The sequence below is a fragment of the Parambassis ranga genome, chromosome 19, assembly GCF_900634625.1.
Source record: "Parambassis ranga chromosome 19, fParRan2.1, whole genome shotgun sequence".
Classification (NCBI taxonomy): Eukaryota; Metazoa; Chordata; class Actinopteri; family Ambassidae; genus Parambassis; species Parambassis ranga.
The window spans coordinates 5118544-5146327 of record NC_041039.1 but is presented as its reverse complement, the minus strand read 5'-3'; the positions used below and the strand labels follow the sequence as shown (position 1 = coordinate 5146327).

At 41.0% G+C, this 27784-nt stretch overlaps 4 protein-coding genes across 6 annotated transcripts; all 4 read right to left on the bottom strand.

Moving 5' to 3' along the window:
• Positions 1-2: 2 nt before the first annotated feature.
• Positions 3-4861, bottom strand: chmp6b (charged multivesicular body protein 6b). Its single transcript, XM_028430787.1, has 8 exons — positions 4649-4861; positions 4137-4246; positions 3795-3882; positions 3614-3700; positions 3471-3536; positions 3213-3293; positions 3036-3108; positions 3-1934 (listed from the first exon to the last, which is right to left on the bottom strand). The coding sequence occupies exons 1-8, from the start codon at positions 4709-4711 to the stop codon at positions 1885-1887; spliced, it is 618 nt and encodes a 205-aa protein (XP_028286588.1). The 5' UTR covers positions 4712-4861; the 3' UTR covers positions 3-1884.
• Positions 4862-6917: 2056 nt separating this feature from the next.
• Positions 6918-15253, bottom strand: LOC114451593 (zinc finger protein 250-like). The gene is made up of 4 exons (XM_028430339.1): positions 15239-15253; positions 13537-13729; positions 10489-11010; positions 6918-8409 (listed from the first exon to the last, which is right to left on the bottom strand). Exons 1-4 carry the CDS (start codon positions 15251-15253, stop codon positions 7028-7030), a joined length of 2112 nt encoding a protein of 703 aa, XP_028286140.1. The 3' UTR covers positions 6918-7027.
• On the bottom strand, positions 15202-17971 carry LOC114451848 (gastrula zinc finger protein XlCGF57.1-like). Of its 2 annotated transcripts, none has more exons than XM_028430778.1 (2): positions 17694-17971; positions 15202-17094 (listed from the first exon to the last, which is right to left on the bottom strand). In XM_028430778.1, exons 1-2 carry the CDS (start codon positions 17788-17790, stop codon positions 15407-15409), a joined length of 1785 nt encoding a protein of 594 aa, XP_028286579.1. In that variant the 5' UTR covers positions 17791-17971; the 3' UTR covers positions 15202-15406. The 2 variants fall into 2 exon arrangements, with proteins under 2 accessions (XP_028286579.1, XP_028286578.1); XM_028430777.1 differs by lacking the exon at positions 17694-17971 and adding an exon at positions 17203-17412.
• Positions 17972-18867: 896 nt separating this feature from the next.
• st6galnac (ST6 (alpha-N-acetyl-neuraminyl-2,3-beta-galactosyl-1,3)-N-acetylgalactosaminide alpha-2,6-sialyltransferase) lies at positions 18868-27053 on the bottom strand. Of its 2 annotated transcripts, none has more exons than XM_028431801.1 (10): positions 26922-27053; positions 25866-26043; positions 23394-23670; positions 22731-22896; positions 22014-22188; positions 21749-21887; positions 21559-21662; positions 21402-21485; positions 21018-21117; positions 18868-20674 (listed from the first exon to the last, which is right to left on the bottom strand). In XM_028431801.1, the coding sequence occupies exons 2-10, from the start codon at positions 25997-25999 to the stop codon at positions 20504-20506; spliced, it is 1350 nt and encodes a 449-aa protein (XP_028287602.1). In that variant the 5' UTR covers positions 26000-26043; positions 26922-27053; the 3' UTR covers positions 18868-20503. The 2 variants fall into 2 exon arrangements, with proteins under 2 accessions (XP_028287602.1, XP_028287603.1); XM_028431802.1 differs by having other exon boundaries at positions 23394-23667.
• Positions 27054-27784: the final 731 nt, after the last annotated feature.

Here is a 27784-nt window from a genome sequence, read left to right as displayed (position 1 = left end):
AATTTGTTTTAAAAAAACAAACACTTTTATTGTAAAAAGAATGTACAGAAGGAGGTACAATTTTAAGACGACCGGTTCAAATGACAGCCCGACAGTATTACTCATCAGTGTCTGCGAGATTAACTGATTTACAGATTAGTTAAAATGGATCTTCAAAGATACGCAAGCATAAGCCTGATGGATGTAGGCCACCGCTCTCGCCGCAATATAACACAAACATCTGCATAAGCATGGTGAAATAATTACAGCGTTGGTAATACTCGTGGGTTAAAAAGATCCAGGTTCTGTCAAGTTATTACCTTGAAAAGATTACCAACTGTTGTCTGGGCCCTCTGTCGTAAGCCCCACACATGATATGATTAGCCCTTTCTCCAATGACACTGAACTAATCCACAAGGGGAACGCAGAATTAGATTAGTTAAGCGGCTCGAAAAAGGGGTCAGGCGGAGAATATTTTGTGAAACAGATGCTTATGCAAATGTTCGAAGGAAAAGTTGGGAGTGTCAACGAACTCGGGCCTGAACGCCAAAGACTGCGAAGAGAATGACCTGTGTTTACAGACTGTGGCTGCCTTAAAGGGGAAGTTCACCCAAATTACATGGTAAATAGACAATCATGTTCTTCACTTTCAGCTATAAAAAAAGTCTCAACATTTACATTATAAAATTTAATATCTGTTTATATGTGTATTATGATTTGATTTCTCCTCATTGAGCAGATTTAGTTTTTAGCGAGCAAAAAAAACCAATTTGACATACTCTTCCGAAAGAAAGGTCTAATTTAGTGTGGATGTTAAAGTGTGTTTCCTGGACTTTAGATGATACATTTTGACTCTTGAACAACTGATTATTGATGGCTGTTGTTTTTCTTGATGCATGTCTCCTTAGCTGAGACACAAAGCCCATGCCCAAATGTTAAAAATTGCAGTTCACCCTGCAGCCTCTAGGGGGCTGCCACCAAAAGCGACTCAATCTCCATAGACTCCTATGTTAAATGGGCCAAATGACCTCATGGCCTCATAGCTTGTTCAGCCACTTAAGTTGAACTCTCACCAGCCAATAAGTAAAGAAGAAGGACAGACAATTCATCACTGACCTCCTATGCTGCAAAGGATTTAAGGTGACAACATCCTTATTCAATTTACTTCAGTTAGCCTGAACATAAAAACAGCACAAAACATACTGTCAGTAGACTGAGATTTTGTGATAAACTTCTTAAAGTGACTGAGCAAATTATGGGATGCACATCATTATATATAAGAAAATACCATTAAAAAACAACATTTTAGTTGTTTGCATGGAAGAGCTGTTTCAGTCAGAGTTTAGGCAGAAGTTGATACTGTGATGCTGCCAACATGGCGACGGTCAACCACAGAGACTCAAAAACCGTTTCAGAAACCTAAGGGTGACATCACCAACACTCCATCCATAGTTATATACTGTCAGTGTTTCTCAATCATACCTTTTTCTTAAAGTCAAAAGTGTAATGACATGAACAAAAAATGATGTGAATACAGTTTTTGTAATTTGGCTGAACTGGCCATTTAAAAAGCTCCATCAATTAGGTGGAACTTTAAGCAGAAAGATAATTAAAATAAAAAAAACTACTTTCCATACACGTGCATTTAGTCAGTATACTGTATTTAAAACACTAATCAAATAAAGGTTAGGCACAATAATCTGATCTCACAGGTTTTCATGGTTCGATTTAGCAGAGCGCTGCGGTGACTGACTGCCTTCGTGCGTCGCTGGATGGGATGAAGGAAGCCCAGTGATCTGAGACTGGCTGCTGCCACAGAGTTCTCCAGCAAAGTGTCTGAGTGGTTGTTGGTTAATGAAGGCATTCAGCAGCCAGCACGTCAGCGGATAGAGGTCAGTCATGTTCCTACGCAGCGAGCATCTCTCGCTCCGACTTTTTCCTGGGACGTTCCCTCTCTGAAGCAGATACACAGAATTTATAAAAGAATCAACAGCTGCTAAGAAAAAAGTCCAGTCAGACAAAAAATCTTATTAAATGCCCAAAAGTCACAGATCTAATGAGACAGACAGTATGGCCTCCTTTAGCCAGTCTATATATTTACTTATGGACAAGCTGCACTAAAAGTAGGTCTTAAATCTTATGCTGTCTTAGCATAAAAATAATAACAAGTGCACCAAGCCCGACTAACCACGGTACACGTGAACACATGGAAAGCTTTGACTGTCGCCAAGCAACACACTTATATCCACATTTTTCCCTTCGGATATGGATGACATGAAAAAAGCAATAAACTTAAGAGCCTGGGATACTGCTGTCCAATGCACACTCATCATATCCATATGGTGAAAGTCCGTAATTGCATAAACATCTGAGCACAAACAGTACTGCAGGGTGGCCACAGTGCACCTTTCTGTCCCGACACATGCAGTAATGGAGGGGAGGGCTCTTCTATTAGTTCAAATAAGGCCATCAGCCTGCCATCAGCTCACTGTCGGAACTGATATCCGATCACGCACAACTCGTCTTAACATTCTTTGGTGTTTTTATTTGGTGAGCAAGATAAATAATCTTGCGATCAATAGCGCAACTTTAAAGAGAGTTGCGTAAATTTTTTTCACATATGACACAACAGTGGCAACTTAATAAACTAGGCCACAGCTAAGTCAGATTATTCATGATATTGCAATATGTTACAGTATGCAGTGATGTTAAAGTGGGTTTACTTTCTAGAGGTATGCAGCATCAGGCAGCAGCAGCGTCCTCGGAACGTCTCCAAAGAGAGGGAACTGTGCGCATTTACACACAGCCATAGTTGTTTTTACTTTTAAGATTGTGTGATCAACAATCTTCGGTTATTAGTACCATGGTTAGTAGTTGCATATTTTTTAACTTGCTCCATACTAGAAGTTACACCCAGACAGGCTTAAGTGAGAATGGTACACAAATCATAAACAGAAATTAGTTGTAACTTTCAGTTCTAAGCCAAATTGTCACATTACAGACACATGATGAGGACAGGCTTGTACAAGACAAAGAAAACACCGCATTCAACAAACCTGGTTTGTCCTCTGTAGCCTCTGGGACTTCTGGCAGCTTGTCTGAAGGCACGTCAGGAAGCTCAACATCTCCCTGAGAGACCAAAAACCAAAAAGGAAATAGGTCAGGGTCCAAATAAAAATGAGTAGTGGAGCACCACTTATGTGATGTTAGGAGTTGAATAAAACCTGACTGACCTGAGTTATGGCCTCCAGCTCTGCTAGCACAGCGTCTTCGTCTTCTTGTGACAAAGAACCAGCCAGCATATCATCTATTTGCTGTAGAAAAACAAAAAAAACCCCACAGTAAACAACAAGAAGCTACCAAACAGCTTTGTAGGTGTTGACATGATGCATAAATACATTTTACTTCAGAATAAACGTATTATTTTGGCTTTATTGTCAAAGTAAAATTATAAATGATCCTGTATTTCTTAATGATGATGGAGGACTCACCCTTTGGTACTCGATGGCATCTTGGGTTTCATCCATAATTCGTTCTACCTCTTCAATAGACATCACCTTGAAGAAAAAAACACAGACTAATCAGTCTACTGTGCACAGGTACAAGGTGGGACACCATCTCTGGGACACTTTACCTCATGCATTTTTTTCAGACAGTCATTTCCAGCTTTCAACCCGTCGATGACTTTCTTTTCAATCTGGGCAAACTCCAAGTCTTGAACCTAAAATAAGCAGGAAAAGGGAGGACGGAGGTTAGTTTTAGGTGAATCCTCTTTGCTACAAGCTGAGTGTCAGTTTATCCATCCCAGCTCTCACCATGCGCTCCAGGTTGCTAATCTGGTTCTCCGTCTTGTCCAGCAGTTGCTCTTGGTAGCGCTTTTTCTTCAGCAAGAGGAGTGCTTTCCTGTGTGAATTCAAAAGTTACACAAATCACTTCAGATCAAATAATAAGATAAGAATACAAAATTTCACCAAATCATCCATAAAACCTGTTTTTGCCTAATGAAGCAAAACATTTTAATCACAAGAATAAGAAGTCCACCCAACATTTGAGTCTACTAAAGCATGATTTCTTGTGTATCCAGAAACAGTGATGATTTCTGTGACTGCTTATCTTCTCATCTAACTCACTGACACTTTGCATTATTCAGCACATACTCTTTTTTGCCATCCTTCAGCAGCTGCTTGGCTAAAAGTCTCTCCTTCTCCAGCTGCTGGTTGATCTTCTTTTGATATTGCCTCAGTTTATCTCTTTGCTGTTTCAGTTGCTGCAATGAGGAAACAGCGACATGGCATTCTTATATCACAATCAGATACTTCACACAAATACAGTACAACAACCATACAGCCATTAAAACATCAGTCATAAGTTATGTCAGTGAAACAGCTGACTTAGGCCAGAATGTGGATGATTTTAGAATAAACAAATTATGTTAAAACTATTAAATAACGTTTTTTCCCATATGCCGAAATGAAGAGAAGCTCCCACACACCGATTAAATGTTGAAGTTATATTGTTAAGACACTTGTGTATGCTCTCCGGAACGGTTTTTTGTTAAATCAGCACATTAGTTTGAGCAGTTTGGCAGTGTTTACAGACCAGAACGTGCACAGTCGAGGTAAATAACATTATAGTTAGCTTGCTAATGTTAGCTCGCTCTGACACTTACCAAAATCGCTTTGTCTTGTTCTGTGACTCGAGTTTGTTTCTTCTTTCCAAATAGATTTCCCATATTGGCACAGCATGCCAACTATAAGTTGCTATCAAAAACTAACGTAAATGTATTTCAATTTAAAACTCTTTTCAGGAGGTAGACTTTTGTTGCTTCTCCTCCATTATTTGTGTAGTCATCTGCGTCCACACCCACATCAGGAAGGACGGTGTCCGGGCAGGGACAGAATCTCTCGTTGCGAGAACTGGTTATAGTTACACATTACGTACATATATATATATATATATATATACTGCAGCTCCTATCTCCCTCTTAATCAGTTATAATGTATATACAGGAGGAGCTGCAGTTAGGGAAAGTTTACACACAAACAAAACATTAATCATTATCTATCATATTTATCACTACTCAGCTGTTTATCACTTTTCCACATCAAAATTGCACAGCCTGTTCTTTGTTTAAGCTTAAGTTTTGTGTCAATAGACAGACATTTGGCTGAGATGCGATAGCACTTCTTCGCCCTCTAGTGGCCAAACTGCACCAACACTTCAGGAGTCATGGGGCCAAGTTTGGACACAGCTTGCAGAGATATGAGCTCATTTCATGTATGATGAGGATTGATGAGGCCATTAGGTACCAGGATGAGATCCTCAGACCCGTTGTGAGACCATATGCTGTTGCAGTGGGTCCTGGGTTCCTTCTGATGATGACAATGCTAGGCCTCATGTGGCTGAAGTGTGTCAGCAGTTACTGCATGATGAAGGCATTGATGCTATGGACTGGTCTGCCCGTTCCCCAGACCTGAATCCAATCGAGCACATCTGGGTCATCACGTCTCGTTCCATCCACCAATGCCACGTTGCACCACAGACTGTGCAGGAGTTGACTGATGCTTTACTTCCACTCCAGTTGGATCAGCCTGTAATGTAATTTTCCACTTTCATTTTCAGAATCAGAATTACTTTATTTATCCCAGAGGGAAAATTCTTGTGAGATTCTTTTGAGTATGGGTCCAAATCCAGACCTCCATGTGATAATAATTTTGATTTAAATTGATCATTTTTATGTTGTTTTGTTCTCAACATATTCCACTACGTAATGAATGAGGATTTTCAACTGGAATATTTCATTCAATGAAATCTAGGAGGTGTTATTTTAGTGTTTCCTTTATGTTTTTGAGCGGTGTATATACAAAGCTACACTCACTTTTCTTAGCCACTGTCACTTTCTGCCTTATAGCATATATTGTTTACATTCAGCCTTACAGTCCTTACTGCTTTTCTATTGTCTTTAGTATATTGCACAGTGACAAAGCAACAGAATTTGACACAATTTCCTTTTATTGATTGATTGCATATTTATTATACATTGTGTATTTATATAGGCATCTGGAGAAAAAAATGTACAAGCAGCTGCTATTTGTCAGACCTGTGTTGTTACAGCAACACGTCCATAGACACGAAATATATTTAAGGATCTTCATGTGATTGAATGGATATTACCGTCTGTACTTACACAATACACCAAAAGCTCCTCAAAACAGTTTTTGCTGTCTAAGGAAGTATTAATGTAATATGTAAAGAAAACACTGAGTGTTCTTTTTTTCTGGACAATTTATGAATTGCTAATAAATGGTTTTTTTAATAAATTATGGAAAAGTGAAAAACATGATATAAAGCAGCTAAGTTTAAAAAACCATCATTTGCATTACTACAGAAAACATTTGCCTACAAATATATTGTTTTGTTTGAAAACGCATATAAATACTATTTATTTTTTCACTTTGACAATTTTATATTAATATTAACAAACCTCCACATCAAAAACAATACTGATTTCACTGATCTTCCAGGACTCTAAAAGCAAGGCAGTCAACGTACATCCTTGACACTCACACAATTATTATTGGCTGACTTTAACACGGATGTAAGTGGAGGCCTGTTTTTGGCGTCCACAAGCTTAATTAAAACAAACGATTGGTCTTTATATTTATACACATTTTTAGTGGTGTGGAAATGGAACAATTTTGAAAATGGTTATTTTTAAGTACAAAATAAAATTAAAGGACATCCATGTTCTTCCAGTCATCCGCTCACACAGACACTGTTGTTATATATATATATATATATATATATATATATATATATATATATATATATATATATATACATATACATATATATATATATATATATATATATATATATATATATATATATATATATATATATAGAGAGAGAGAGAGAGAGAGAGAGAGGTATGTTTATGGCAAATACAGAAAAACATTTTTAAGCACCAAAAACCTTTTTTTATACATTTTAAAGTGCAAATTGCTATTGCAATTGTTCTAACAAACTCAGACTCTCCCCATATATATTACACACCATCTAACATGTGCTGTCTGATGTGTCTCTTTAGATTTCCATGTCTCGTAAACCTTTCGCCACACATGTCGCAGTAAAACGGCTTCTCTCCAGTGTGGACAGTCATGTGACTCAAAACATGCGTACCGCGGCTAAATCTTTCGCCGCAGACACCGCAAACAAATGGCTTCTCTCCTGTGTGGATTTTCATGTGTCTTTTAAAATTGGACTGATTTCTGAATCTTTTTCCACAAACAGTGCACTCGAGCGGTTTTTCCCCTGTGTGGAGTCTGATGTGTGATCTGAGATTAGAGCGATGCATAAATTTTTTTCCGCAAAAGTCACAACTGAGTGTCTTCTCTCCTATGTGAACCCTCATGTGCGACTTTACATCGGTACGACGTGCAAATTTTCTTCCGCAAACGTCACAATTAAAGGGCTTCTCGCCCGTGTGGATTTTCATGTGCCTCTTCAGATCTGCTGGTCGTTTTAATTTTTTACCACAAACATCACAACCGAACGGTTTCTCGCCCGTGTGGATTGTCATGTGACTCTTGAGACCTCCCTGACGTGTGAATACTTTACCACAAACGTCACAATCGAACGGTTTGTCTCCTGTGTGGACTTTAACATGAGACTTTAGATAAGACTGAAGTATAAATCGTTTTCCACAGGCTTCGCAGGCAAAAGGTTTTTCTCCAGTGTGGACCTTCATGTGAGTCTTCAGGTTTCCCTGTCTTGTGAACCTTTTGCTACAAACATCACAACCAAACGGTTTCACTTCTTTAGCTCGTTGTGTAACTCTTTCAACATGATCATCACTGCCAAAGTCAGACTTCCTAGTTTTCCTCCACGCACCATCACTGCCTTCTGGCCCTGGAGAAGTTCCCTTACAGTCACTGTCCTCATTGTCACATCCATCACAATCATCATCATCACCGGCACCACCGCCATCATCATCGTGGTCATCATCCTCATTACTTTCACTATCTTCATTGTCATCATCAATGCCTTCTTCAATATCAATGTCGTCATTACATTCATCATCATCATCAATACTGACTTCTGTCTCAGCAGTATCTGAATCATTTCCATCACTGTTTGGTTGTAACTGACTGCTAAGTTCTGGGTTCCTGGCTGGTTCTGGTCCTACACAGTCCTCTCCATCAGGTTCTGTTTTTATCTCTTTGGCTGAACTGGTGGTCGCTGGTTCTTTATAATCTTCACTCTTCATTGAAGCAGTGAAGCTGGCGATATCAGCCTCCTCCTGACTGGTCCAGAGTTGCTCCGGTTCCTCCTTTATGTGTAGGGGCTCTGGGCCCTGCTGGTCTGGACTGGGACTCCATGGAACCTCTTCTTTAATCACCAACACTTGCTGGATGTCTGCAGGCAACACTGAAACACACACAGACACCTGTGCCCTTACATTCAGTATTAGGCTGCAATTAAGTTGACTTATATAGACAAGTTTTTTTTTTTTGTCAGTGTCATGATAAATTCATTAGCCATGATGCTCACTACTTAATTTGGAGGAAAACTACATTTTGAGTGAAGTTTTAACGACCTCAGCTTTGATTAAATTAAGTTCATAACCTATAGTTCATGTATTTAAATTGACCTGTTCGAGAGACGTTTAATTTAGATCAAATACTCATGCTCTTGATGATCAATTTATTACATTACAGCCAAACGCCTCTTTTGTGTTATTTGAAACGCAAACAGATGTTTTCTTGTTTTGTACGCGCAGTAAATGGTCCGGGTGCTGCACTGAACTCCTCTGAGTTCCTCCTCATTTTACACTCCATCAAAAAACAATACAAACGATAGGAAATATTACTGTTATTAACTAAATTGATTTGTGATTTTTGTGCACCAATTCAAATGATTAAAAAAACTAAATTCTTATGTGTGCGTTTTTAAGGCACTTCTACAACATGCTAGCAGTTAGCCGTCTCTTCCTTTTGAATGTGTGATTATTCTTACCAGCTCGGCTGACAACAACGTCCTGCCGCCAACAGACACCGAGCCGTTTGATGTCATTTTTCTCTTCTAAAGGCAGACTTTTAGTTCGGTAATGCTGAAGACAGTCCACTTCCTTCATGTTGTCCGTAGTTCTTTTCCTTAAAACAAACCCGACGCTCATTGGAGATGAGACCGTCCTGCGCAGTATCGATCACCACCGATCACTGTATAATACATACTGTCAAGATTGATCGTAATTATAGCCGCTGGATACAAACAATACTAACAGGAGGCCCACCCTCTACAGTCACTATAAATTGAACAGGCATCAACATAGACGCCTTTGTTCTACGTCACTAAACACATGTGAGTTCATGTGATTGTGGTTAACAGGAAAATGGTTTTAACCACAGTCACATGATTACTTCTTTTTTTTTTCTATACAGCTGGTGACTGAAGTGTTTTCAGAGAATGCTTTAGGCAGCTTCTCTTTATTAAAAACGGGATCAGGTCTGTGAAGGGCTACTAAAATAGAACTGGGATCAGTAAATAAGTCAACACACAAGCCAGAGGGTGCTTTCAGTTCAAAATATATTTAACACTTAGGCTACTGAAAGAAATATTAACAAGTCAGTAGTGACTGGTAATTACTGCGCATTCTGTGTGCATTCTGTGCAACAATGCTCATGTTTTCACATTAAACTGCTTACTCAACATATTTCGATGGAAAGAAGTTGAAGATGACTTGATGTCCTCTGCATTTAGTTAAATATGTAAATATATGAGCAAGACAATAGCAATAACAATATTGGCATATTTTGCATCATAAACACTATATAGCTATTTAAAACTCACCTCAACCTTTAGCTGAAAATCTGTAATAAATTGGTCACTATATATATATATATATATATATATATATATATATATATATATATACATGTGTGTGTGTGTGTATATATATAATGCCTCTGTAGAACTGTAGAATACAGAACCCACAGCACTGTTTTATGTGTGATTGCTGATGTATCTCTTCCAGATTCCCTGTCTTGTAAATCTTTTACCACAAACTTCACAGGAAAAAGGTTTCTCTCCCGTGTGGACACTCATGTGACTTTTAAGAGTGTACTGAAATCTAAACCCTTTTTCACAAACGTCACAACAAAACGGCTTCTCTCCTGCGTGAACGCTCACGTCTCTTAAAATGTGCCTTCAGACTAAAACTTTTTGCACAAAAACCACAATCAAACGTTTTTTCTCCAGTGTGAAGTCTGCTGTGTGCCTTCAGATTAGACTGGTGTATAAATGTTTTTCCACACACATCACAACAAAATGGTTTCTCTCCTGTGTGGACCATCATGTGTCTGTTCAGATTTCCTTGCTGTCTGAATCCTGTTCCACAAACACTACAAACAAAAGGTTTCTCTCCTGTGTGGACCACCATGTGAGTCTTCAGTCCTCCCATTCGGGTGAATACGTTACCACAAATGCCACAACCAAATCGTTTCTCACCTTTCTGTGCACTTTTGTGTGTCTTCAGATTGTCTTGTTGTGTGAATGTTTCACATTCTGATATCCTGGTCTTCTTCCAAATGTTGTCACCATCTTTAGTTTTAGGTCTAGCATCTCTCCAGTTGTTATAGTCAACATCCTCACCCTCACTGACTTCAGTCTCAGAAGAGTCTGAAGCCTTTTCTTCAGTGTGCAAATGACTGTTTGGATCAGGCTTCCTATCTGGTTCTGCTCCTCCACAGTCCTCCCCTTCAGATTCTGTTTTTATCTGTGGGGCTGAGCTTCCAGTAGAAAGCTCTGATAACTGAGGTTTCTTTTCATCTTCTTCCCCCTTCACAGGAACATCAGTGAGTCTGAAGCTAGTAGTATCAGCCTCCTCCTCCTGTCCATTAAGCTGCTCCCCTTCCAGACCTATCCAGAGTTCCTCCTTTATGTGTAAGTGCTGCTGGTCCAAAGTGGGACTCCGTTCAAGTGGGACCTCTTCTTTAATCAACAACACCTGCTGGATATCTGCAGGCAACACTGAAACGCACACACACATTTACTATGAGCAACTGTGACTCCATCATATATTCTATAACAGCACATAACTGTAACACTTAAATACAATGATTTAACCCACATATAGGTATTAAAAAGATAGAAACTACCACTTTTGTGGAGGTGTTGTGTTGGTTGCACACCTGAGGGCACAGGTGAGTAGACACACCTAACTGGGCAGCATGGATAAACATGTGCAGAAGTTAAGCCACACGTTTCATTGATTAGTTGCGCCTTGATATTTAGGGCCGAATGGTGCGAGAGCCCTATGGAAACCCTAGGGATTATTAGGGCCCGAGCACCGAACGGTGCAAGAGGTCTATTGAAACCCTAGGGATTATTATTTTTCATTTTTTTAGGGACCGAGCACGAAACGTGCGCCCCCCCCCCCCTCCAAACCCAACAGGAAGTCTGCCATTTTGATTTCTTTGGTAATTTTTGGCGATGTCTGACCCTGCTGCAAAACCTTTTACGCCTCACATACTTCAAAATTTGGCGATTTCACAGAAAACAGGAAGTCACTATAACTTCTGTGTTTTCTGTCTGATCTGTACCAAATGTCACATGTATGATCAGAGTATAGCTGGATCCATACTCCGCGAGACAAAGAGCGGAGAACGCGCTCCACGGGTGGTAAGAGATACAAAAAAAAGGTCTTTTCCGCACTGAGGTACCATACTCCGCGAGACGCGTGTGTGCAGAACTCCTCATACGGCCCGCCCACTAAACTATAAGGAAAGACTTTACTGAGTTTTTAACACACCACAAGGACTTGTGCCATGGCAAGAGGGCATTATACAGAGAGGGTGCCTGCAACAGCGTGAGATGTCCGGCGATGAGTTGTGAAAATGCGACATTAAAAGTAACAATAGCAAAGATTCAGTGTTTGTGCCTTTATGACCACATTTGCACATCTACTGTGTTCCAATGTGCCTGCGATACTTCAAACTGTCCGGTGATGAGCTGTGAAGATGCGACATTAAAAGTAACAATAGCAAAGATATACAGACATTGTTAACGAGCCTGTTATGCCCGGGTATGTAGGAGTATATAGAATGGTAATAACAGTCACCATCTGGTATGTGTGAACGGCTGTCTGGAGTTATTGGTGACAAATCACCCTGACTTGCCTTTCTTTCTTTCTTTTATTGCTCATCATGCAAAACCGGTATGGTCTTATCTAAATCTGTTGAATCAGTGCTGTTTATACACCTACCTATATACCTGGAGAGGCTCTTGCGCTTCTCCACTTTCATCACGCCCACAATAAATTCCGACCAATCACAGCATGGTTGCCGCACAGCCTTGAAAGACAAAGTTCGGCCCGGACCCTGTGCACAGGAGTGCGGATCAGCGGGCGGTCAGAGACAAAAAATGACGTCATTTTGTGGGCGTAACGTCTGCAGGGGGGGAAAATGTCTTTGTCTCGCGGAGTATGGATCCAGCTTAAGACCCTAAACACATCTATACAACAATATTGAGGTTTTGACAGCGCGCCACCTACTGGTTACACAAAATGTTGTGTTTTCATCAGTTTTTCTGCCTGTCCCTCTGGCCTGTTTTGAGTAGGCTCATGAAAATTGGCACACATATGTATCACCTCCAGACGCACAAAAAAGTTTCTTCGACCCCCCCTCCAAACCCAACAGAAAGTCCGCCATTTTGATTTTTTTGGTCATTTTTGTTAATTGACCCTCCGACAAAACTTTTCACGCCTCGTATACTTCATCCAATTGAGCTGAAATTCACTGTGTCCACTCAGGACACCATAGGGAATAGACGCATTCCAAAACTCTTTCAAAAGCGGTGTGGCCGGTTAACCATTCGCCAAAGGAACTAGCTGTATTTTCTGCAGTACCACCAACATACTTTATGCAATGTGGACAAAGTCTTACAGTACTGCTATGGACCCGAGTCTGAACCGATATATATGCTAATAGGTTGATACCGTCACAGCGCCACCTACTGGCAACAGGAACTTTCTCTTGTAAACATGTGTTTGTTGTACGTTTCTGGAAATGAGAGGAGAGGAGAGCATAGGACAGGAGAGTATAAGAGACAAGAGCATAGGAGAGAAGGCAGCGATGGCCCCGCGGATCGCAAGGTGTGCGAGGGCCCGCAATGCTGCTTGCTTACTTTATAGCTTTAAATTACTCGGTCAGTGCACTTTGCAAATTTGTTTTTTGTTTACCTAGTAAAATACATTTTGGTAACAATGTAATGACATTGACAAACAGTGATTTTTTTTTGTACGATAACCACAACAAATTCATGCTAGGGGACGGTCTCTGTTTTGTGTGCCCTGTAAACCGTCCGTGTGCTGCACTGTGTCGGGCCGGTAAGTTCCGCCTCTTTCACTCGGTTAACATTATCAACAGGTTTTGGACCGAATCAGCGTTGACATTCATTAAACGAGTAGAATTAATAAAAAAATGAAATAAAGATTCTTCTTAGGATTAAGCTCGACAACATGGCCTGCTTTACATTAAATGAGATGTTTATTCTTACCGGTTTGGTTCGTGTCAACATCTTGTGGCTGACGAACAATGAGGCGTTTAATGTCCGGTTTCTCTTCAGAAAGCAGACTTATAGTTAGGGGCTGGTGTACAAAATCCACTTCGTTCACGGTGTTCGCACCCGTCTTTGAAACAGACTGCTTCACCGGGGGTGAGACAGATACATAGTCAAACAGAGCGCTTCTCTAACATTTTGTAAATTATGTTATTATTGACTTCCGCTGTATTTTGAACAGGCATCTACATGGACACCTTCGACTGGTATCTCCAACACGGTCTATGCATTTAACATAGGTTTCACGTCTTTTTCCACTTTATCAACCAAATGCATAAACATGTACACATATACATCATTTTCAAACAACTGAACCTTTTTCTTTTTTGACAAATGAACCGTTATCATTCTTCTTCTACTGGCTTTATTAAACCGAAAACAACTTGCTACTGCCAACTTCAGTCGGGAATTGGAATAACAAGTGTTGACAATTTAAAGAACAAAAAAATGATTGATGATGAATCTATGTTGATATGGCGACATGTCCAGGGTGTACTCCACCTCTCACTCATTTTTAGGCTCCAGCCCCCTTAAAGACCTTTGTGAGTAGCAGCATGAAACCAATTAGCATGCAGCTCCTATGAATCATAAATCCTTAATTGTAAATCAGTCTTTGGCACGTCTCCACTGATCTGACACCTGTACAAGCCTGCTGTGCCTTAGTGATCATCGCATCACATACTGCCAGTTTTCAGTCTATAACAAAAATAAAGGAATTGGCCTCACTTTTCCAATACTTTTGGAGGGACCGTATCTGTGAACATAATTAGATGGTCTAAATTGATTGATTGATTTATTTAGCAGGACAGTGTATATTAAAACAGAACATCTGTAACATGCCAGAATTAACCAAAAAAATGTCTATTATGTGCATTGACTTTGATTGTGTTGTCTTGTGGGTGACTTTAACATTCATGTTAATCCTAATGATGGAAGTGCTAAAGAACTCTTTAACATCCTGGATAACTTTGGGCTTTCACAGCATGTAACAGACTCAACACATAACAAGGGACATATACTGGATCTAGTTATTTCCTAAGGTCTGAACATCTCTGAGGTTGTGGTGACTGATGTTGTTCTTTCTGATCATTACTGTGTTGCGTTTAAAAGGACCACCCCTGCTAATCCCAACAAGGTAAAAGGAAAGGTGATCAGAAAGTGTCATATTAATGATAACACCTGTGCACTGTTCACACAGGCTTTTGTACTGTCACCAACCCTGCCCACAGCTCCTGTTGATGACCTTGTAAACAGTGTCAGTTCCAAAGTTATGACTGTTATTGATTCAATTGCCCCAATCTGAACCAAAGTTCTGTCAGGAAGGAAAAAGTCAACTTGGAGAAATGCCACACTGGTTAAAGCTAAAAAAAAAAAGTCTGCAGACAGGCACAACGCAGATGGAGAAAAACTAAACTCCAGGTTGATTATAACATTTACAAAGAGAGCCTACATAACTACAACCAGGAACTGAAAAATGCAAGACAATCCTATTTCCTCAGAGGTCGATAGGAACAGCAACAATGCTCGCACATTGTTCTCTGTTATAGACAGGAACTGTCATTTTATTCTGTGATTTCATTCTATGTAAAGCACCCTGGATTGCTTTGTGTATGAATGGTGCTATATAAATAAACCTTGCCTTGCCTTGTTCCATTCCTGAGAGCCTTTGACAGAGAAAGCTGACTGACTAAAAGCACTTTTTCTAAGTGGGATAGTACAGTCACCTCTAGACACTCCTCAAGTGATTCTGCATGTGGATGTTCTGATGTGGGGGAAAAAGCTGCTCAACTTTAATATCCAACATTGATCAGGTGTGAAGTTTCATGTGTCTCTTCAGATTTCCCTGCCGTGTAAATCTTTCACCACAAAGTTCACAGGAAAAACGCTTCTCTCCCGTGTGGACACTCGTGTGCCTTCTGAGTGAATACATATGTCTAAACCTCTTTCCACAAGTCTCACAACCAAATGGTTTCTCGCCTGTGTGCAGTCTGATGTGACCATTAAGGACGCCCTGATCTGTAAATCTTTCACCACAAACATCGCATTCAAACGGCCTCTCTCCTGTGTGGACTCTCATGTGTCTCTTCAGATGTGAATTGCGACTAAACGTCTTTCCACAATTGTGACAACTGAATGGTTTCTCTCCTGTGTGGACTCCAGTGTGTCTCTTAAGGCTTCCCTGTTCAGTAAATCTTTCACCACAAACATCACAACTGTACGGTTTTTCTCCTGTGTGAGCCCTCATGTGTCTCTGAAGGTTATACTTAAGTCGAAATCTTTTTCCGCAGGCGTCACAACCAAAAGGCTGCTCTCCTGTGTGGACTCTTGAGTGTATTTTATAATGTGTCTTCTGACTAAAGCTTTTACCACAAAACCCACATTCAAAAGGCTTCTCCCCTGTGTGGACTGTCATGTGTGTTTTAAAATGTGTCTTCCGACTGAATTTTTTACTACAAAAGCTGCAATCGAACGGTTTATCTCCCGTGTGGATACCCGTGTGTCTTTTCAAACTTCCCTGCTCTGTAAATCTTTTACCACAGATACCACAAAGGAATGGTTTCTCTCCTGTGTGGACTCTGGCATGCGACTTGAGATTAGACTGATGTATGAATTTTTTTCCACAAACACCACACCCAAATGGTTTCTCGCCAGTGTGAATTCTCATGTGACTCTTCAAAACACCCTGTTGTTTAAATTTTTTAGCGCAAATGCTACAACAAAATGGCTTCTCTCCTGTGTGGACCCTAATGTGTCGCTTCAGATCTCCTTGTCGTGTGAATCTTTTACTGCATACACCACACACATATGATTTCTGTCCTTTTGTGACTTTCCTGTGTGTCTTCAGATTGTAATGCAGTCTAAATCCTTTCCCACCATCAGCATGTCCAAATTTTCTCTTTCCTGTGTGGACTCTCATCTGTGGATCTAGTGTAAAACATTTCTTATTAACCAAACAGCTCGAAGAGCAGCTTAATGGTTTTTCAGCAGTGGTACATCCCACATCTGTAATTACACCTGATCCAGGTGACCTAGTGTCCTTCCAGCTATTCCTGTCTTCTTCAGTATCTGGTCCAGAATCTGACACAGGTTCCTGCCAATCATCATTGTCATCATTACTGTCTTCAGTCTCAGAAGACTCTGAAGCATTTTTATCTATATCTAGTTGTAAATGATCTGGGTTCCTGGCTGGTTCTGGTCCTCCACAGTCATCAGGTTCTATTTTTATCTCCTTAGCTGAGCTGCTGCTTGGAGGCTCTGTCTCTGTGTTGTCTTGAGGTCTTGACTGAGGTTTCTGTTTATCAGCAGCAAGTGTGAACTTGGTGACATAAACCTTCTCCTTCCCATTAAGCTGCTCTTCCTTCAGACTAGTCCAGACTTCCTCCTGCTCCTCTTTAATGCAAAGGGCCTCTGTTTCCTGCTGATCCACACTGGGGCTCCATCCACAGAGATCCTCTTCTTTAATCACCAAAAGCTGCTGGACATCTGCAGGTAATACTGAAACACACATGTAGATATATTAGGGTTTGGGTTAAAGTACTGTATTGTTCTGAATATAAGACCTCTTCAGCCCAACCCTTTTCAGCTACATATTAACAAACTTACCTGTCAGTTTCTTCAAAGCCGCTGTTTTTAGTTCAACAGTAAGCTTTTCTTTAACTCTTAGCATTTTTAAGACCATTAAAAATACATTTAACACCATTCAGGCTCCTGAAACTGTAAACAAGTCCTAGAAGAGGCACACAGTTGTTTTACGTGTGTTTAGTGCTACCTATGCTTAATGTGTTATTGACAGGGAAACGCCTGGTGCCTGGATAATTTACGACAGCTGTCTTTGTTTTGTGCGCGCTGTAAATCGCCCGGATGCTGCATTGTACCCTCGTCGTTAAGTTCCGCTTTTTTCATTCCGTCATCAAATCAATGTTAACAACATTATTAATCAAACATATTTTTTGGTATTTGTGTGATCAAAAATAAACAGATAATAAGAAGCATCGTTCTTTTGCAAAGCGCTACTTTTTATGCACTCGTAAAAACAAGCTAGCAGTTAGCATTTTCCTCCTGCAGAAGCTCATTAAATAAGCGAATATTCTTACCAGTTTGGTTGACAACAACAGGGAGCCGTTTTATGTCCCGCTTCTCCTCAAAGGGAGTTTCAGTTCGGTGCTGTTGGAGATTATCCACTGCGTTCATTGTCCCACACGTGTTCTATTCTTTAAAACAAACTGCGCAGACCTGCGCATAATCGATCGCCTCACACTATATACTCAATATTTCTGCAAAAATGATCAATGCAAGATAATAACAGCTGCACATTGCATTGACTCAAACAAATCGGCGCATATAATTTTATACGAGTCACAGGCGCCAACTGTATTTTAACCAGGCATCTGCACAGCCTGCACAGACAGCTTTTTTTTTCTTTTGTTCTTCTTCTTCTTCTTTTAGGAATTTAGCGTGCGGTTGGCAACCAATTTAAGGTGCATTCACCGCCACCTACCGGACTATAGTGTGAACGTCGAAAATAGTCAGAGGGAATCCTTTACGTAAATTAAATACGATTAAATAAACCCGTGCTTTTCAAGTATATCATTAACCCTTTCCTTACATTTTTAGACACAGCTCCTAACAGATTAATTAATATAAGTGCTTTCTTCCTTTTATACGAGTCACAAGCGTCTACTGTATTTTAATCAGGCATCTGAACAGACACCTTTTTTCATTTGCCTCAGGTTTGACAGCAAAAACTGTATGCAAGTACATAACAAGCACAAAATAGATATAAACAATAAATAATACAATAAATTAAAGACAGTAAAACACAAATAAAAAGTATTCACATAAATAAAAACATCATTAGCATTACATAAGAGGTAGCCTAATGTTTTTTTTTAGCCCATGACATAAAGCTTAGAACTATTTTGCATAAATTACATGTTTTCCTGATAAAGTTCTGTGAGCGTGTACTGTCCATGTAACTTGTAACATCTCTCTGCCTCTAATTGTGGCAATGCTGTGTAGCCTGAGTCATCATGGCCTGGTTACTCCCAAATGCAGCCCCCACCCTAACCACACCTCATCACACACATCTGGCTCTGTGTATCCTCACTGCCTCGCCGACTCGCAGCACACATAAAGATGGAGACGGAACCGGGGTGATGCTTTTCATTTGTGTGTTTTCACAGAAGAGATTTAAAGATAAGAGAGACTAAAATACGTATAACATATTATTTAAAAAAAGGCTTTGAGAAAGAATTACAAACACACCACTGAGATAAAAATCACAGTTTACTTTAGAATTAAAAACAAAAAAATAATAAAATTGCACTATAAAAAAAGATCTTTCTTTGAATATGACACTGATCAACATTACACAGAAAGTTTATTTCATATACTTATTCCCTGATTTGTGACAGTTTCTTCCACTTCAGATCTACAGTATGCTGCGTTTGCCGCTTATGATCAAATAAATTTAACAAGGCACCTCATATGAAAGGCAACAACAGTAACTCTGACCGCTCCAGGTAAGCCGAACAAAGAAGCAGATTCCACTGGACCGGTCCCCGGAGACCACCTTCCAAAAGCCAAACAAGGAGAAAAAGGCCACCGATTTGCGTTGCTGTGGAAACATATCACAATACTTAAACTAGTGTTTCACATTAAAGGCACTGAAAAGTCCAACCGAGCACACAGTGTACATATGATCACAGTGTGGGAGCAAGTTTTTGTGCTTAAAGAAAGCACCAAAATAAAAAATACAAATAAGTTAGTTTTCTTAAAATAAACACATTTTTAGCTTCAAATATTTGAGCCACACAGTTTTAAAGTCACAGTCAGAGGGGTTTTCTTTCAGTTAAACACTAAGGATAGCAAACAATACCAGTCAATATAGACCTTGGTCACTGCCAGCAGTGCTCTGACCATCTATTTAGGGTGTGGATATTTTGAGCAAGTGGCAATTGGCAGTCTGGTCCCTTGTCAGCACATCGTGTCACTCAACTAGAAACTCTGCCAGACACTGATTTGAACGATACACTCTGAGGTCCTCCCAGGAAATTTTGGTGATCTTCAGGTTTAAATAACTGCTTGGATGACTGTCTATCACATTATCTCCTTCTAAAGTAGTTAGATACACTTGAATGGCTTCAAGATCTCTGACAGGTGATCTGTCTGTACTCATGACGCCTCAAGGTTGACCTAGGTTTCCTAAAATACGGATTCTCAGCTGCACTATAAGACACAAGCCAGAAAAACAGAAAGGCCATTAACGGAAGTGGCTGACATAGACAGATAGAGCAAAGGGAAATAGCTATTTCCAGCCAAGGACATTCGAAACCCACAAACACAAAAAGATGAAACACAAATGCCTGAAGTTCACACTTGTGGATTCGGCAAAGTGACTGAAGAGAAATTTTGTGTTGTGATAAGTGAAAAGTTGTTCACTTGCAGACAATTAATACTGTTGCTATGTGTTACAAATAAACAATGCACTCTGCTAATGTTGGGCTTTGGGGACTTTGGCGTCCGTTGTGGGGCTAACTTGTGTTACGACTAACTACCGTTGTCAGGTTTTTACATTTGTCTTGTGGATTTTTTTCATTTGTGTGGCCCTTCTCAGCCACCTTACCTAGTAGCTTCAGTGTTGCTGAAGTGCTGGCTGCACCCGTTTCCACCTACAGATCACCAAAACTATTGCTTTCCAAGATAAATAGAAGTTGTTTGATAAATACAAATTCCATCTTGAACAATCACTGTCATTTAAAGAAACAACAACAACAAAAAATACTAATCCATGTTTTTTCTTCATGGAAAGAGAACACCTGCTTCTGTTTGCTCAAGTTCAGAGAGTCATTTCTGACCACAGTGGCGACTCATGTGCAGACATGGTGATGTCATTTCCCTCGTTTCAGTGACGCGTGTAGAGGCGTATGAGGCCCGCCTGGTGCAGCTGCTGCCAGAGAGTCAATTCCATGCGTAGGTCGTGGTTGATGAAGAAGCCAACCGGGTGGTAGCTGATGTCGTAGTAGTGGTCAGAGTAGTTCTTGTAGTCCGGGGTAATGAAGCCGTACGCGCTCACCTTCATCAGCCGTGGAAAAAACAGAGAAACAAAAAAATGAGCCCTCATCCTTCATGTTTTGATTTGACCCCCCTTGTTACATTTCAGGTTGGAAAACAGGTTCTAGACTTCATGGATGAGTTGGTAAATAAATCATACACAGCTGCACTGTGAAAGATGATGCCAAAATTCATGTGTGTTTTCCCACAGTGAGAAAGAAACTATCGCCTGCTAATCAAAGCCACAAAAAAACTGCTCCTGCTGCAGTCAAAACATATCGCACGCTATCGGGCAAGTGCAGTCCTGTCCCGTAAATAAACAGCTGACTGACAGGAATATTGTGCTCATTGGTGAAGGATCCTACCTGGTCGCAGGTGTGCAGAGCAGCCAGGAGCATCACGGCACCCGTTGATGGACGGTAGATGTTTTTATATTTGGTTTTCAGAGTGTTCGATCGAAGGAATCTGAGAAAATGTGGAGTGGTTTAAAAGAGACAAAAAAATTAAAGTTGAACATGAATAGACCACAGAAGCCTCCTGTCTTGTTGTCTATTGCCACTGCTGTAGTTTAAAGTTTTGCGGCCCTTGGAGGCCCTTGACTGGCCTGGAGCCTCTGCTGGAAGCAGACGGAGACTCCGGACAGGATTCAGTGGTCACTTAGAGATCATTTACAGGATACGAAGAGAAGCCAGTATGGGAAGAGACATCATGGCTCTCTTTCAAATTGGAGGATTTTCCGCTTCACTCACCTGTTTCTGAGGTATCGGACAAAATCCGGGTGGTACATCTTCAACTTTACTGCTGACACATCCTTTCCAAAGTACACTGATGGACTGTGGAGGAAATGGCACATAAAGGTTAGTGAGAGTGTCTTGAGACGCCTGAAGCCTCCAAAGTGTGGCTCACTCTTTGCCTCGCTCGGGTCCTCTCTCGACAGGAGTGTGCGTCGCTGCTGCCTTCATCAGCAGGTAATCCCGGTCATGATCCGGCAGGAAAATGTATCGCGTTTCCTGTTGGTTGAACAGCAGAGCGTGACTCTTAAAGGTCTCGATTGTACCATTAAATGAGGAAAAGCTTTCGTTTCTTTTTGTCATACCTTTGACACAGGGGGTCCTCGATACCCGACGCCAGCGTAGCTCCTGATGGAGTTCATTAATGTGTTGGTGGAGAAGGTGTAGTGGGTGGTACGAGACCCCACGTCCTGCTCAAAGCCCTTAGTGATTGCACCGTTGGTCCTGAAGATCGCACATAAAGACACAAACATGAACAAAGAAGAGTTCTGATCCTTTAATCTATCAGTCAGCACTGCAAACACACACGAAGATTAAAGTCTTCATATAAGATTAGAGGTCAGAATCTACCTGAAGACATAATGATGGCTGTCGATCTCTTTCCCTTTCTGCGAGTCCTTCAGGATCCCTCCGTTACCGACCACAGCACAGCGGCGACACTCCGATTTATTGCTGCGAGATTCCCAGTCATCCAACATCTGCCAGTTTGCAGAAGAGTTGAGGACAGACAGAGTTTCCACCAGCACTGTTGACGCAGAAAAGCTGAATTAATCTGTGATTTAAGAAGCAGGGCATGTGACAGGAAGCCAGCGCTATGATCAACTTAGATGTGATGAGACCCATGGTCTGCCTAATCAAATTATCACAATGCTTCCTGCAGCATCTTATCTGGTTACGTCTACAGTACTGTACAACAGTTGCAGTTCCTCTGTCTCTGCATGTCATACAGACTGTTTGTCCCGTCATGTCCCGTCATGTCCCTACAGCTCTACATTTGGGATGCAACCCGATATACAGTGTTCACAGGCTAATTTGAATGTGCATGTAACACATAGGGGGTGCACAATGCTATGTGTATGAGTGGCTATTTACAGAACCAAGATGCTAACTGGAAAATATGGGGAAAAAATGATGTCACTGTGAAAACAAAACAAAAATAATGGGTTGGGGTTAAGGATTAAAGTTAAAATAGAGTAAAATAAATGCTAAAACTAAAAGGTTAGGGTTAAAATAAAAACAATAAAAATTCAAAAACACAGTAGAAATGAAGACAACAAAAAGACTCACTCTGATACTCGAGCCCTTCCCAGCCATGTGCTCCTGGGTACCAGCTCAGACGCTGGTACTCTTCAGAAGTTACATGTCTGGCCGCCTGCAGGACTGGAATATTTTCCACAAACTGACCTCCAAATTCAGTTTTTCCCACCCGACCTCGGACACTGTCTGAGCAGTCCTGCGGGAAGCAGATAACACAGCTAGTGTCGTTATCAAACCACATGCAGAAACACACATTATCAGACTCACACGCACAAACTGTGTTACATATCCAACATCATTAGTTTCACACCACTGGGACTCTCACTTGAGGGCAATTACCTAGAACTATAAGAGCAGAGCTAACAACAAGAGGGCCACTGGAGATATTATTATTATTTAAGCAATCTCCTGGGATTAATAATGTTTTGCTGATTCTGATTATTTACACACACACGAACAAATGATGTTTTCTGCCTTTATTGGTGGAAAAATGGAGCAAAGAAGTAGACATGACTAAACATTTACAGACACACCCAGTGCAGCTGCCCCATGACAGCATCTCCAGCTCAGATGTGTGACAACCTGATCCCTCCACAGATGATTAACCACATATGATGCACATATTTATGACCACCTGCTGCTTTGTTTCTCAGTAACGCGCTATTATTTGACTAAAAGGTCAGACAAACTCACCGTCTGTGGAGGGATGTCCTCGCTTGTGTAGGTGTCTCCGATGAAAGCAGGCTCTGAGGGTCTGGCTGACTGCGTTGGCCGCACCGTGGGCCCTCTAGTACAGGTCCGGTCAGCGTCAGGCCTGGAGGTGGACTTCAGAAAGAGTTTTTGTGCCTTTTGTAGTTGCAGTTCAGTGGTAGGTTTTAAAGCTGTGGGTCTGTCTGGGTGAGAGGTGTGGGTTGGGGGTAGGTGCGTCCTCGATCCGGTGTTAGACAGCTCCTCTGTGTCTCCTGGGCTACTGTGGAAAACATCAGGCCATGAACCTTCTTAAAGGAGTAGTGCAACATGTTTAATTACATTAATAAAAACCTATTTCCCATCTTACATGTCGTTTTAGTGATAAACATAAAAAATGTTAGTGCTGTGGACTGTGTTTTCATTACAGGTATCTGTAGCGCACTCCTCCTCTCTGATTGGCTGATTTTTTTTTATTAGACTGACAACAGATGGTGCTGTTGGCAGTAAGAAAACCTCATAAAACAGCTAACAAGGTATAAATGTAATAAAGCAGCTGAAACAAGAGTGCGTTTGATGTTACCAGGGTTGACTGGCAGAGAAGGAGGTCAGTTAAAACACAATCTGTTTGGATGTTGCCTTCAAATGCTTAGAAAACATAACCAGATTATATGGCACACAGGCGCACAGATAAAATACTAGTGTCATAGATAGAACGGGCCCAGAGGCCAGAGACAGTTCCTTCTTATAAAGGGTTAATATTTTATGTGTCAGAGTCACAGGACTCTGTTAAAACGTGCAAAACAACTACAGAGATGAGTCAACAACATACAAAATGGTCACACTCAAAACAACCACAAAAACACAGAGGGGAGATAGAAAACCACTACAGACACACAATATGATGACAGAGAACCAAAATGACCACAAAGACACAAAAAGAGACATAAAACAACCACGAATAGAGACAAAATGACCACAGCAATACACAAATTTACTGCAAAGACACGCAAAACAACCCAAAATAGACTTCAAGGATACACAAAAGAACATTAAGTGATCACAAAGTGTCTTAACAGACACGCTGACCACATTAAATACACAGGAACACAATACAACACACTCATCTCTTCATCTACTGGTGTCCTTGTTCATTGTGTTATGAAATATGAACACAGATGTTCATATTTTCATACTTTGAGTGTCTCCATTCAGTGTGTGAAACAGACACGTGAGAAACAAGCCGCCTCTCTTATCATCTCTTTTGCTCCTGCACTTGAATGCATCTTATGTGGAGCGTCTGGAGTGCTGCCCGCTGTAACAAAGCTTACATCTCACATACGTGTATAAGAGAGACCACCTCCAGTCAAATAACTCCAGGGGATTTTTTTCATTAGTGCAGCCGGAGTGCTGTGTGGCTCCTTTGTTGAAACCACAATGATACAACTGGAGGGGGGGCGGCAGTAAGTGCCGCTTACAAAAAAACTCTTCATAGCACTCATGATCTAAAAGTTTAACCCCATCCTGTTCCTCTGCTCTATCTGACCTGTGCCAGGAAGTGGCAGTATTTTTCTAAACGGACACTGACAGTTTGTATAGACACTCATAACTGTCCTCTGTGCATCATCATGGCGACGTCAAGCGAAATAAGAGGCGGTTTAATTTTAAAATCTTGAATTCAGTGAATTTTTCTGCACATATTTAAAGGTGTATTACACCAATTTTAATGGACAACTGCTCAATTCCAAGCTCAGTCATTAAATAGGTCCAAAGATTGTGGGCCTTTATTTGTTTCTTATACTTGTCACTTAGTGTCATGGATGGAACAGGCCGAGGGACAAGAGACTGTGCCACGTCCATGTGAAGGGTCAATATATATATAATGTATCAGAGTCACAAAACTCTGTTAAAAAGTACAAAAAGAGCTACAACAACATACAGAAGAGACACAAAATGACGACAGAGAGATGCACAGAAAGTGCAAGAATACAAAGTGATCAAAAAACAGACCATGACAACCACAAAGGCACCAAATCGTGGTGATTTGGACACAAAAATGACCACGAAGACACAAAACAGCCACACAGAGGCACAAAACAACTACAAAGACACACATAAACAACCACAAAAAGCAACAAAACTACCACACAGATACAAACTGATCACCAGGAGATACAAAATGACCACAGTGAGACACAAAGCAGATGGTTGTCATGTGTGTGATACTTTCCTCCACACACAGCAGCCATCTATATGCATATATTCTTTATTATGAATATTTGAATTTCCGGTCTCATTTTGTATCATCTTGTCCTGCTAAATTTTTATTGCTGCTGTAACTGCCTACAGTAATCTTCTATTGTGTAATGTTGTTTTGTGTTTGCATCACTTTTAATGTCCACCTGGATAAGTTTAATATTATGATGCATATGCTCGTTTAAATGTGAATAATTAAAGGAGTGTATGGTTGTCACTCACCCGCTCATCCGCAAGTGAGGCTGGATGGACCAGGAAGGCCAATCCAGGTTCAAGCACAGGATGTAGACGCACAGCAGGGAGATGATGGTGAACACAGCCAGAACCAGCTTCCTCTGCAGCGCCATCCTCATCATGGCGAGTGCAACTCCACCCCTTGCCCTGCCTGGTGCTGCTCCGCCTGCAAAGGAAAAGATTGATTGGAGGAGGAAGATGCTGCCCAGGTCAGGGCAAGTTTTTTTGTTTCGTCTGGTTGACAAGGAAATAGTAGGCAGGATGTGTGTGTGTGTGTGTGTGAGAGAGAGAGGGAGGGGGGATTTAATTAACCCACATGAGGATCTGGGTTCCACTCTTTATCTTTCAGCGTCAACACAGTAATCCCTTTTTAATGAAACCTTTGCTTATGCCTCTGAACACAATGCGCAGAGGTCACAATCTTCATATCCTTTTACAACAAGCTTTCATTTACCTTCTGATCTACTCTCTAAAGAGACAAAAAGTGGAACCTCTGCAAAGTCAAACGAAATTGCAGCCAGCTGCAGCTGCTGCCAGACGACAAACACAGGAAGCCAGAACGTTGACAGGAAGTGGCTTTCCTATCCTGTGGTGGTCAAATGAACATCTCAAGAGGTTTCTGCATCACAAGCTGAAGCACTAAACACCTCCTCCCCTCTCTACTTCTCACTTCTTTGTGAGCAGAGTAATAAACTCTGCTCACAAACTTCTCTAAAAGTAAGGCAGTGATAATTGTGTGGCACCAGGCTTGTGGGAGTGTGTACTCCTGTCTGAGGCTAAAATGGGGAATGGAAAGAATGTGTTTCAGTGATCTGGTGATAAAGTCTGATAACGGTCATGTCAGAAACCCAGTTGTCCTTTTTTCTATTCCTTTTTAAACTTTAAGCAGCCTTGACAGTTCTCGACTTAAAAACAAACTCCTGATTAAATGTGATAAAATGTATGTCGTTTCAACTTCCTCTCACTGTTCTAACAGAGTCTCTTCAAATATAAATAAATAAATATATAAATATATACACACATATCAAATATGGACAGCCTCACCTGCAGAAGATCCTCTGTGTCCTGTTGTCTCTGCTGCGTCTCCTTCATGGTTCTCACAGCAGTGTAGACATATTCCTCTAAGTTGAGAGAGCTCCTCTACTCATCTAGTGTGTGGAGTGGCTGCACTGCCAGCCTCAGCACTGTATGGGCGGGACCATTGTGAAATGAGCAACAGCTGCTGGCAATTGGTCAACCTCCCCCTCCCTCCCTCCCTTCTTCTAAACTCCAGCGAGAAGAAGGAGGAGGGGCAAAAAGAAACCCACTCCAGGCAGCAATAAAGTTAGTTAGACATGAGCAGGCATCGCTGAAAATGTTTGCAATGCGTGGAGACCCCATGAATTACAGCAACCTAATGACAAACCAGGGGGAAATAATACACACACACATTGAAAGTATCTGCAGCTACACACAACAGAAACACACTTCACTCAGCTGGTCACCACTCCAAGCCAAGTGAGGGTCAACAAGTCAGTGTGCCTCTGGATTCAGTTTCCTCCGTGGACACAAAGGAAATACACCCTGAAAGAGAAGACAGTACGCAGCACCGGTCGATTGGGTAGTTTTGGGTGGGTGGGTGGAGGGGAGCAAGAGCTGGAGGGTGAAGAGGAGAGTGGGGAAGAAGTGGGTTAGCTCTGGACATTATTCCAGATGTACAGGCGGAAAAATCCCCGAGGACACTGTCTACATGAAGACAGCTCAGAGAAGGAGGGGACGCAGCAATTAAACTATTATGGTAAATACTTGGCTTTGCAGATATTTCAGAAATTCAATTCTGCAGTTGAACATTAAGAAACCGTCAATAAATCACGTCAGGCTCCAAATCAAAAACTATTCTAAAGGGCGTGTGCCAAGACTTGATTGAG

Excerpts from the sequence above, each read along its gene's own strand:
- st6galnac (XM_028431801.1), bottom strand. The coding sequence starts at position 25,999 with ATGATGAGGATGGCGCTGCAGAGGAAGCTGGTTCTGGCTGTGTTCACC. Across the intron at positions 21,486-21,558 it reads GGACCCGAGCGAGGCAAAGA|TCCATCAGTGTACTTTGGAA; the intron begins GTGAGCCACACT and ends TTTCCTCCACAG. Across the intron at positions 21,118-21,401 it reads GTCCGATACCTCAGAAACAG|ATTCCTTCGATCGAACACTC; the intron begins GTGAGTGAAGCG and ends ACATTTTCTCAG.
- chmp6b (XM_028430787.1), bottom strand. The coding sequence starts at position 4,711 with ATGGGAAATCTATTTGGAAAGAAGAAACAAACTCGAGTCACAGAACAA. Across the intron at positions 3,883-4,136 it reads CTGAAGGATGGCAAAAAAGA|GAAAGCACTCCTCTTGCTGA; the intron begins GTATGTGCTGAA and ends GAATTCACACAG. Across the intron at positions 3,537-3,613 it reads GTCTGAAAAAAATGCATGAG|GTGATGTCTATTGAAGAGGT; the intron begins GTAAAGTGTCCC and ends TTTTTCTTCAAG.
- LOC114451593 (XM_028430339.1), bottom strand. Across the intron at positions 11,011-13,536 it reads TGTTGACACGAACCAAACCG|TGTTGCCTGCAGATATCCAG; the intron begins GTAAGAATAAAC and ends TGTGCGTTTCAG. Across the intron at positions 8,410-10,488 it reads ACACAAAAGTGCACAGAAAG|TGTTGCCTGCAGACATCCAG; the intron begins GTGAGAAACGAT and ends TGTGTGTTTCAG.
- LOC114451848 (XM_028430778.1), bottom strand. The coding sequence starts at position 17,790 with ATGAACGCAGTGGATAATCTCCAACAGCACCGAACTGAAACTCCCTTT. Across the intron at positions 17,095-17,693 it reads TGTTGTTGTCAACCAAACTG|TATTACCTGCAGATGTCCAG; the intron begins GTAAGAATATTC and ends TGTGTGTTTCAG.